This window comes from Nerophis lumbriciformis, linkage group LG18 (assembly GCF_033978685.3).
Source record: "Nerophis lumbriciformis linkage group LG18, RoL_Nlum_v2.1, whole genome shotgun sequence".
NCBI classification, from domain to species: Eukaryota; Metazoa; Chordata; class Actinopteri; order Syngnathiformes; family Syngnathidae; genus Nerophis; species Nerophis lumbriciformis.
Window position 1 is genome coordinate 5825001 of NC_084565.2, and position 12500 is coordinate 5837500.

The window sequence follows — 12500 nt, forward strand, 5'->3', positions numbered from 1 at the left end:
ATGGTAAAATACATTGTACATTAGCATCAAGCTAACATATGTGCTAACTTTACTTCCTCAGACTTTGGAGAATATATACCTGTAAGTAGTTGAACGTTTGCTCTTTTATGTCAACTTTTATCTCTCTAAACGTCATTGTGTGGACATTGGCAACAGTTTAAATAAATTGCGATTTAGATGCTAATTTTTGTTAGCCTGTCAATGGCAAAATACATTGTATGTTAGCATTAAGCTAGCACACTACCTTTTTTACTGTATAGTTTCAGTTGCTTGTTTTTGTTCATATCAGACTGTAGTGCTGATTTGACAACATTTGTACATGTTTTTGGCATTTCATGTGCATTAATGTACATTCTTAGCCTGTCAATGGTAAAATACATTGTACGTTAGCATCAAGCTAACATATGTGCTACCTTTACTTCCTCAGACTTAGGAGAATATATGCCTGTAAGTAGTTGAACGTTTGTTCTTTTATGTCAACTTTTATTTCTCTAAATGTCATTGTGTGGATGTTTGCAACAGTCTAAATAGATGGTGATTGAAATGCTAATTTTTTTTAGCCTGTCAATGGCAAAATACATCGTATGTTAGCATCAAGCTAGCGACCTACCTTTTTTTTACTGTATAGTTTCAGTTGCTTGTTTTTGCTCATATCAGACGAGTGCCGACTTTACAACATTTGTACATATTTTTGGCATTTCATGTGCATAAAGTACATTCTTAGCCTGTCAATGGCAAAATACATTGTATGTTAGCATCAAGCTAGCGCACTACTACTAAAACTAATCACATAAAAGAATGTATATTCTTTTATGTGCTTAGTTTTATGTGCTTTTATTTCTCTAAAGGCCATTGTGTGGACGTTTGCAACAGTCTAAATAAATCGCGATTGACATGCTAATTTTTGTTAGCCTGTCAATGGTAAAATACATTGTACGTTAGCATCAAACTAACATATGTGCTACCCTTACTTCCTCAGACTTTGGAGAATATATGCCTGTAAGTAGTTGAACGTTTGTTCTTTTATGTCAACTTTTATTTCTCTAAATGTCATTGTGTGGATGTTTGCAACAGTCTAAATAGATGGTGATTGAGATGCTAATTTTTTTTAGCCTGTCAATGGCAAAATACATTGTATGTTAGCATCAAGCTAGCGCACTACCTTTTTTACTGTTTAGTTTCAGTTGCTTGTTTTTGCTCATATCAGACTAGTGCCGATTGTACAACATTTGTACATATTTTTGGCATTTCATGTGCATAAAGTACATTCTTAGCCTGTCAATGGCAAAATACATTGTACATTAGCATCAAGCTAACATATGTGCTACCTTTACTTCCTCAGACTTTGGAGGATATATACCTGTAAGTAGTTGAACGTTTGCTCTTTTATGTCAACTTTTATCTCTCTAAATGTCATTGTGTGGATGTTTGCAACAGTCTAAATAGATGGTGATTGACATGCTATTTTTTGTTAGCCTGTCAATGGCAAAATACATTGTATGTTAGCATCAAGCTAGCGCACTTACTTTTTTTTACTGTATAGTTTCAGTCGCTTGTTTTTGCTCATATCAGACTGTAGTGCCGATTCGACAACATTTGTACACATTTTTGGCATCATATGTATTAATTGACATTATTTTAATGCTAAGTTTGACAGTCATTTCATTAGGGAGGCAATCAATAAACACGCTCAACCTGGTAGTCCCTAAATGGAAGAACTGTTTACATATCTGTCAAACTAAATACCTACATATCTGTCAAACTAAATACCTACATATCTGTCAAACTAAATACCTACATATCTGTCAAACTAAATACCTACATATCTGTCAAACTAAATACTTACATATCTGTCGCACTAAATACTTACATTCAGGGAGGGCAGAACAGTAGGAGAAACTGATACAAATAAACAAATTAACCCTGATTGAATCACAATTGAAATGTGGGTGGTTGATGAACCTTTTGTGTGCTTGTGGGTTGCTATGTCTCTCTAAGGTCGTTCAGCAATGTGGTTTTATGTTGACATCTGTCTGTGGTTTCTTACGTTATTTATCATTAGTATCGTTACTATCTCTACTTGTGGGGATAAAAACAACATTTGATGTTTGTTAGATCAGTGTTTTTCAACCACTGCCGTGGGAGATTATCTAATTTCACCTATTTGGGTTAAAAATATTTTTTGCAAACCAGTAATTATAATCTGCAAATGATGTGTTGTTGTTGAGTGTCGGTGTTGTCTAGAGCTCGGCAGCGTGTAATACTCTTCCATATCAGTAGGTGGCAGCAGGTAGCTGATTGCTTTGTAAATGTCGGAAACAGCGGGAGGCAGTGTGCAGGTAAAAAGGTATCTAATACTTAAACCAAAAACAAACAAAAGGTGAGTGCCCCTAAGAAAAGGCATTGAAGCTTAGGGAAGGCTATGCAGAACAAAACTAAAACTGAACTGGCTACAAAGTAAACAAAAACAGAATGCTGGACGACAGCAAAGACTTACTGTGGAGCAAAGACGGCGTCCACAATGTACATCCGAACATGACATGACAATCGACAATGTCCCCACGAAGAAGGATAAAAACGAAGTAGATGCTGGGAATAATGCTCAAAAGGAAGACATGAAACTGCTACAGGAAAATACCAAAAAAAAAGAGAAAAAGCCACCAAAATAGGAGCACAAGACAAGAACTAAAACACTACACACAGGAAAACAGCAAAAAAAACTCCAAATAAGTCAGGGGGTGATGTGACAGGTGGTGACAATACACCTACTTTGAGACAAGAGCTATAGTGATGCATGCTTGGTTATGGTTTAAAGTAAAGGTGTAACGGTACGTGTATTTGTATTGAACCGTTTCGGTACGGTTCGGAGGTGTACCAAACGAGTTTCCACACAGACATATTAAGTAGCGCACCGCACGTTGTGTAAACAATGCACACCGAGGCACAACACACGGCATGCTAGCAACGACCGAGCTACTACAACATGCAAAAGCCAGAGCTGGAAGACCCTCTTGCCTCGTTAAAGGGGAACATTATCACCAGACCTATGTAAGCGTCAATATATACCTTGATGTTGCAGAAAAAAGACCATATATTTTTTTAACCTTGACGTCACATCGGGAAGCAATCAGCCATTTTCTCACTTTCGTCGGTGTGTTGTCGGAGGGTGTAACAACACGAACAGGGACGGATTCAAGTTGCACCAGTGGCCCAAAGATGCGAAAGTGGCAAGAAATTGGACGAAAATTGTTCAAAATACGAGGCTGTGGGGAAAGCCGACGAAATGGTCAGCCGTTTGTTCCGCACACTTTATCGACGAAAGCTATGCTACGACAGAAATGGCAAGAATGTGTGGATATCCTGCGACACTCAAAGCAGATGCTGACATCAACTCCAAAACTGGACAGATCAGCTTTCAGGAAAAGAGAGCGGATGAGGGTATGTCTACGGCAGGGGTGCTCACACTTTTTCTGCAGGCGAGCTACTTTTCAATTGATCAAGTCGTGGGGATCTACCTCATTCATATATATAATTTATATTTACTTATTTATGAAATATATGTTTTTGTTAACAAGTTAAAGGTGTTTAATAATAATGCAAGCATGTTTAACACATATAGTTAATATTGTTAAAAAAATAAAGGTGTTTAATGATAATACAAGTATGTTTAATACATATAGATAATATTGTTAACAAGTAAAAGGTGTTTAAAGATAATGAAAGCATGTTTAACACATATAGTTAATATTGTTAAAAAATTAAAGGTGTTTAATGATAATACAAGCATGTTTAATACATATAGTTAATATTGTTAACGAGTTAAAGGTGTTTAATGATAATACAAGCATGTTTAACACATAGTTAATATTGTTAAAAAATTAAAGGTGTTTAATGATAATACAAGAATGTTTAATACATATAGTTAATATTGTTAACAACTTAAAGGTGTTTAAAGATAATACAAGCATGTTTAACACATATAGTTAATATTGTTAACAAGTTAAAGGTGTTTAAAGATAATACAAGTGTGTTTAACACATATAGTTAATATTGTTAATAAGTTAAAGGTGTTTAAAGATAATACAAGCATGTTTAACACATATAGATAGATTCCTTTCTTTCATGAAGACAAGAATATAAGTTGGTGTATTACCTGATTCTGATGACTTGCATTGATTGGAATCAGACAGTGGTGCTGATAATGTCCGCATTTTCGAATGGAGGAGAAAAAAAGTCCTCCTTTCTGTCCAATACCACATGAAAGTGGTTGGTTTTTGGCATCTTATTTGTCCAGCTTCCGTACTCCTTTGTATACACTTTACAAGAAATACATTGTCGGCAAACTCCGTAGCTTGCAAGCTTGTGCACGCCAGCTTTCTGAGACTCTTATTTTGTTAGCGCAACTGTGCAGTCGGTCTTTGGAGTTTTGACGACAGGTACAGCGCCAGAGTCTGTTGAAATAAAGTGTTTCTCGCCTTCCAGTCGGTAATTTTAATGAGCTGGCAGCAGCCAGCAGCCAGCGTCATCTCAGAAGACCCTCGGGTGCCGTGAATGTCAACCAAGTGACGAAAGTGACGTCATAGTAAAGATTTATTATCGCTCAATTTTAGGACTATTTTTTTAATGCCTGGTTGGTGATCGACTGACACAGCCTCCGAGATCGACCGGTAGCTCGCGATCGACGTAATGAGCACCCCTGGTCTACGGAATATATTAATTGATGAAAACTTTATTCATTACTCGCGGTTTTACGTAAATTATTATACATAAACTGTGTTTACTAATAATTTAGCTTAAAAACATTAATTTTTTTCAATCATTCGAGTACATTCGGGTAGTCTTGTGTAATGCAGTATTTTGTGTCTATTTAGGTATGGTTAACCTGAGTGCTGAAATCGTGGAAAAATATATGTTCTTAGCGCGCCTGAAATGGGCTGTCTGCACTCTCAAAGTGCATGTTGTTGCCAAATGTATTTCATATGCTGTAAACCTCGTTCATAGTTGTTAGTTTCCTTTAATGCCAAACAAACACATACCAATCGTTGGTTAGAAGGCGATCGCCAAATTCGTCCTCGCTTTCTCCCGTGTCGCTGGCTGTCGTGTCGTTTTCGTCGGTTCAAACCGATATGGCTCAATGGCTTCAGTTTCTTCTTCAATTTCGTTTTCGCTACCTGCCTCCACACTACAACCATCCGTTTCAATACATGCGTAATCTGTTGAATCGCTTAAGCCGCTGAAATCCGAGTCTGAATCCGAGCTAATGTCGCTATATCTTGCTGTTCTTTCCGCCATGTTTGTTTGTGTTGGCATCACTGTGTGACGTCACAGGAAAATGGACGGGTGTATATAACGATGGTTAAAATCAGGCACTTTGAAGCTTTTTTTAGGGATATTGCGCATACTTGCCAACCCTCCCGGATTTTCCGGGAGACTCCCGAAATTCAGCGCCTCTCCCGAAAACCTCCCGGGACAAATTTTCTCCCGAAAATCTCCCGAAATTCAGGCGGAGCTGGAAGCCACGCCCCCTCCAGCTCCATGCGGACCTGAGTGACGTCGTGTGCGCAACACCACGTAAATTGTTGGCCAACCAAAAAGTAACCCCAGTACGCTATAGCCAACATTCACCAGGAGATGGCAACAGACAAACATAGATCACTATTACATTCCTCCCCTTTTAGAAATGTATAGAAGTTACTCAAAATAAATAAACAACCCAACCAAAAAATGCAGCAGCTCGATTAAAAAACTACTTAAGCCACATTCTTTTCTTTTTTTTTTAGTACTGAACTCTTAACCCTCATTTGTAAAAAATAACATGCTTATTATACAAACAGTATTTGTACACCTTTAACACAGATTTTTATACTGTCTTCAGAGATTCAGTTTTTTTGGTGGTACTCGAAACCTTTCTGGGTACCTGCGAAAGGGTGTTCAGCATGGTTAGAAAAATAGTGACAGAGAATAGAACAAGGATGGACAATTCAACCCTTAACTCAACAATGAGTAGATGAGTGTTATGTGTGTGTATATGTGTAAATAAATGAACACTGAAATTCAAGTATTTCTTTTATTTATATATATATATACATATAATAAAATATGTATATATATATAGCTAGAATTCACTGAAAGTCAAGTATTTCTTATGTATATATATATATATATAAATATGAAATACTTGACTTGGTGAATTCTAGCTGTAAATATACTCCTCCCCTCTTAGCCCCGCCCCCCAGCCCCCACCTCCCGAAATCGGAGGTCTCAAGGTTGGCAAGTATGATATTGCGGGATGGGTAAAATTTTGAAAAAAACTTCGAAAAATAAAATAAGCCACTGGGAACTGATTTTTAATGGTTTTAACCTTTCTGAAATTGTGATAATGTTCCCCTTTAAGATCTCCCATTAGAGAACACTTCGGCTTCGCAGTGCGATGCAACAATGGAGGACGGAGGTTTGCCGACATTGTTCAGCAGCGGTAGGGCATGCTTCTGACAACACGTCAAACATGCTAACCCATTTTGAAGCGTCACCACCCCCAAGTGAACATCGCTTCAACGAAGAGAAAGACGAGCAAACACAGCTCCCACCGCATTCAAGCAGCCTCTCCTCGGCGAGTCAGACAGGGCTAAAGCAATAACAAATGTTTTTATAGCAGCAGATTTAAGACCATATTGCATTAAAAACTAGATTTTGACCCACTTTTATGGTGGAAGAACAATGAGCCCATATATCCTCTTACAGCCACGTTAGCCAGGCACTACCTCGCCATACCTGCTACCTCCACAATGTGGATAAACTGATTTTTCTGGCAAAAAACAGGAAGATTGAGTGAAAGTCACCAGGGTTAAATGCTGTGGGGGGGAGGGGGGGAGTTAATCTGAGGCTGAGTTGACTTGAATCTGTTTAATGTTGCACTTTTTATATGTAGAAGAAAAGTTTTGTCATTTTATTTAATCTGAGCAACAACTTGAGGCAGTTTAATGTTGGTTAACGTGGACCCCGTATTGGGGTGTTACCATTTAGAAGTCAATTGTACGGAATATGTACTGTACTGTGCAATCTACCAATACAAGTCTCAATCAATCAATCAAAAACAGCACTTTATATGTAGAAAGGTTTTGTTAAGGAACCATTCTGAGCCTTATCTTATTTAGTTTTTATTTTATAAATGTTGACTGCATTAACCCTGGCAATGGACTCTGTGTGTATATGTATGTTTTGCCATTGTTTACAAATTTGGTAAATAAATAACCAAAAAATTTATATTTTGTTGTTTTCTTACTGTACCGAAAATGAACCGAACCGTGACTGGTTTGGTGTGCTCATTACGTCGATCGCGAGCTACCGGTCGATCGTGGAGGGTGTGTCAGTCGATCACCAGCCAGGCATTAAAAAAATAGTCCTAAAAATGAGCGATCATAAATCTTCACTATGACGTCACTTTCGTCACTTGATTGACATTCATGGCACCCGAGGGTCTTCTGAGATGACGCTGGCTGCTGCCAGCTCATTAAAATTACCGACTGGAAGGCGAGAAACACTTTATTTCAACAGACTCTGGCGCCGTACCTGTCGTCAAAACTCCAAAGACCGACTGCACAGTTGCACAGTTGCGCTAACAAAATAAGAGTCTCAGAAAGCTGGCGTGCACAAGCTAGCAAGCTACGGAGTTTGCCGCCAATGTATTTCTTGTAAAGTGTATACAAAGGAGTACGGAAGCTGGACAAATAAGATGCCAAAAACCAACCACTTTCATGTGGTATTGGACAGAAAGGAGGACTTTTTTTCTCCTCCATTCGACAATGCGGACGTTATCAGCACCACTGTCTGATTCCTATCAATGCAAGTCATCAGAATCAGGTAATACACCAACTTATATTCTTGTCTTCATGAAAGAAAGGAATCTATATGTGTTAAACATGCTTGTATTATCTTTAAACACCTTTAACTTATTAACAATATTAACTATATGTGTTAAACATGCTTGTATTATCTTTTAACACCTTTAACTTATTAACAATATTAACTATGTGTTAAACATGCTTGTATTATCTTTAAACACCTTTAACTTGTTAACAATATTAACTATATGTGTTAAACATGCTTGTATTATCTTTAAACACCTTTAACTTACCGGTATTAACAATATTAACTATATGTGTTAAACATGCTTGTATTATCTTTAAACACCTTTAACTTATTAACAATATTAACTATATGTGTTAAACATGCTTGTATTATCTTTAAACACCTTTAACTTATTAACAATATTAACTATATGTGTTAAACATGCTTGTATTATCTTTAAACACCTTTAACTTATTAACAATATTAACTATATGTGTTAAACATGCTTGTATTATCTTTAAACACCTTTAACTTATTAACAATATTAACTATATGTGTTAAACATGCTTGTATTATCTTTAAACACCTTTAACTTATTAACAATATTAACTAGATGTGTTAAACATGCTTGTATTATCTTTAAACACCTTTAAGTTGTTAACAACATTAACTATATGTGTTAAACATTCTTGTATTATCATTTAACACCTTCAACCTGCTAACAATATTAATAACTATATGTGTTAAACATGCTTGTATTATCTTTAAACACTTTTAACTTGTTAACAATATTAACTATATGTATTAAACATTCTTGTATTATCTTTAAACACCTTTAAGTTGTTAACAATATTAACTATATGTATTAAACATTCTTGTATTATCATTAAACATCTTTAATTTATTAACAATATTAACTATGTGTTAAACATGCTTGTATTATCATTAAACACCTTTAACTTGTTAACAATATTAACTATATGTGTTAAACATGCTTGCATTATCTTTAAACACCTTTAACTTGTTAACAATATTAACTATATGTATTAAACATACTTGTATTATCATTAAACACCTTTAATTTTTTAGCAATAATAACTATATGTGTTAAACATGCTTGCATTATCATTAAACACTTTTAACTTGTTAACAAAAACATATATTTCATAAATAAGTAAATGTAAATTATATATATGAATGAGGTAGATCCCCACGACTTGATCAATTGAAAAGTAGCTCGCCTGCAGAAAAAGTGTGAGCACCCCTGCTCTAAACCGAGGTACGTACCGAACCGAAATGTTTGTGTACCGTTACACCCTTAGTTTAAAGTCATATCCAACAATTGCGACTTTTTACTATCAACTGAGTTTCGTTTTTTAATGATTTCTGCTGGTGGTCAAAAAAGGTTGAAAAACACTGTGCGAGACAATTGATGTCATTTAAATCAATGTTTGGAAAAAAAAACCAAAAACCTGCATGAAGGTCTAAAAACATATTTTTAAAATTGGATCCTACAAAAAACAAAACACCAGGTCTTTCGGGACAAGCGCTCACTCACACTTTGTGTCCGTCCCTCACGGCGGACCTGCTGAGGTTCTTCAGCTGGAGCAGATGCAGACGCAGAGACTGCGAGGCCGACTCCCACCTGGACAGACGTGCAGGAGGGACAAGGTGAGGTTAGGTCCTCCTCGGCCAGGATGGACGCCCACAAGCTTACTGGGACTCACAGCAGGCCCAGTTGGATCTGCGGGGGCTCGTTGGGGGTGGTCTGCTCCTTGGTGAAGGACATGTCCTCGGACTCCTCCGCCCTGTTGGGACGACAACGCAGCGACAAATGAGGTCTGGCTTCGTGTCGCTCGCTCACAGACGGAGTGGACGCCGCTCACTTCCTGCCCCACGCCTCGAACACGCCGCTGTCGGTCGCCAGGGCGTCCTCGGACACGCCTGCGGAGACCCTCCTGGTCCTCCTGCTGCTTCTGTTGGCGCTGTTTCCCCGTAGAGTCACTCCTGCACACCAGAATGCAGGTGGTTCATATGTGAATGGACAAACATGTTGGCATGATGTCTGTATTTCAATAGATAGATGGATATTTACATTGTTTTTGTATGTTAATGGGCAACCATGATAATATTATGTTGTGTATTTGAATGGATAGATGGATGTTTTCATTTTTGTGTACATGAATGGACAAACATGTTAACATTATGTGTGTATTTCAATGGATAGACAGATGTTTTCATTGTGTGTGTACATGAATGGACAAACATGATGACATGTATTTGAATGGATAGACATGTGTTTTCATTGTTTGTGTACGTGAATGGACAAACATGTTAACATGATGTGTGTATTTGAATGATAAAACAGATGTTTTCATTGTTTGTGTACGTGAATGGACAAACGTGTTAACCTTATGTGTGTATTTGAATGGATAAGATAGATGTTTTCATTGTGTGTGTACGTAAATGGACAAACATGTTAACAATATGTGTGTATTTGAATGGACAGACAGATGTTTTCATTGTGTGTGTACGTGCAAAAACAAACATGTTTACATTATGTGTCTATTTGAATGGATAGACAAATATTTTCACTGTGTACGTGAATGGACAAACACGTTAACATTATGTGTGTATTTGAATGGATAGACAGATGTTTTTATTGTGTGTGTACATGCATAAACAAACATGTTTACATTATGTGTGTATTTCAATGGATAGACAAATGTTTTTATTGTTTGTGTACGTGAATGGACAGACATGTTAACATTATGTGTGTATTTGAATGGATAGACAGATGTTTTCATTGTGTGTGTACGTGAATGGAAAAACATGTTGACATGTATTTGAATGAATAGACAGATATTTTCATCGTTTGTGTATGTGAATGGACAAACGTGTGAACATTATGTGTGTATTTGAATGATAAACAGATGCTTTCATTGTTTGTTTACGTGAATGGACAAACATTTTGACATTATGTGTGTATTTGAATGGAGAGACAAATGTTTATATTGATTGTGTACGTGAATGGAAACACGTGTTAACATTATGTGTGTATTTGAATGGATAAGACCGATATTTTTATTGTTTGTGTATGTGTATGGACAAACATGTTAACAATATGTGTGTATTTGAATGGATAGACAGATGTTTTCATTGTTTGTGTACGTGAATGGACAAACATATTACCATGTGTGCATTTGAATGGATAGACAGATGTTTTCATTGTTTGTGTACGTGAATGAACAAACACGTTGGCATTATGTGTGTATTTGAATGGATAGACAGATGTTTTAATTGTGTGTGTACATGCATGAACAAATACGTTTACACATGTGTGTATTTGAATGTATAGACAAATGTTTTCATTGTTTGTGTATGTGAATGGACAAACATGTTAACCTTATGTGTGTATTTGAATGGAGAAGATAGATGTTTTTATTGTGTGTGTATGTAAATGGACAAACATGTTGACAATATGTGTGTGAATGGATAGACAGATGTTTTCATTGTTTGTGTATGAAAATGGACAAAAATGTTAAAAATGTGTGTGTATTTGAATGGATAGACAGATGTTTTCATTGTGTGTGTACGTGCATAAACAAACATGTTTACACTATGTGTCTATTTGAATGGATAGACAAATATTTTCACTGTTTGTGTACGTGAATGGACAAGCATGTTAACATTATGTGTGTATCTGAATGGACAGACAGATGTTTTCAATGTGTATGTACGTGCATAAACACACATGTTTACATTATGTGTGTATTTGAATGGATAGACAGATGTTTTCATTGTTTACGTGAATGGACAAACTTGTTTACATTATGTCTGTATTTGAAGGAAAAAACATGTTGACATGTGTGTATTTGAATGGATAGACGGATGTTTTCATTGTGTGTACATGAATTGACAAATATGTTTACATTGTGTGTGTACGTGAATGGATAAACATGTTCACATTATGTGTGTATATGAATGGATAGACAGATGCTTTCATTGTTTGTCTACGTGAATGGACAAACATGTTCACATTACGTCTGTATTTGAATGAATAAAACAATGTTTTTATTGTGTGTGTACGTGAATGGAAGCACATGTTTACACTATATATGTATATAAATGGATGGGTAGATGTTTTCATTGTGTGTTTGCGCGAGTGTGCGTGTTTATGTGAATAGCCAGACATATATTTTCTTTACATGAGTATGTGAATCATCAGACAGATACATATGTGTGTACACGAATGGACAGACATATGTTTTTATTATTATTTGGATAGATGAATGGAAATACGTACTTTCATCCTCTGTGTATGTAAATGGGAAGACATATTTACATATGTGTTTATGTGAATGGGAAGACTAATATTTACACCTTGTCTGTATGTGAATGGAACTACATATTGGCATCCTCTGTGTATGTGAATGGGAACACATATTTACATGTGACTGTAAATGGAAATACATCATTACGTATGTGTGTATGTGAATGGAAAGACATATTTACATGTGTGTGTGTTTGTAAATGGAAATACATATTTACATTGTGTCTGTATGCAACTGGAACTACATATTTGCATCCTGTGTGAATGTGAATGGCAAAACCTTGGCATCCTGTGTGTATGTCAATGGAGGACATCTGTA

The 12500-nt window shown here is 36.3% G+C and overlaps 1 protein-coding gene across 5 annotated transcripts in view; it reads right to left on the reverse strand.

Moving 5' to 3' along the window:
* Nucleotides 1-12500, reverse strand: part of wwc3 (WWC family member 3) — a 154218-nt gene that overhangs the window by 15448 nt on the left and 126270 nt on the right. For all 5 annotated transcript variants that reach the window (XM_061977532.2, XM_061977531.2, XM_061977530.2 and 2 more), the window contains 3 exons: nucleotides 9735-9855; nucleotides 9576-9656; nucleotides 9407-9493 (listed from right to left, as the gene is read on the reverse strand). In XM_061977532.2, coding sequence (XP_061833516.1) covers nucleotides 9407-9493; nucleotides 9576-9656; nucleotides 9735-9855 — 289 coding nt within the window. The remainder of the gene's footprint in view (nucleotides 1-9406; nucleotides 9494-9575; nucleotides 9657-9734; nucleotides 9856-12500) is intronic.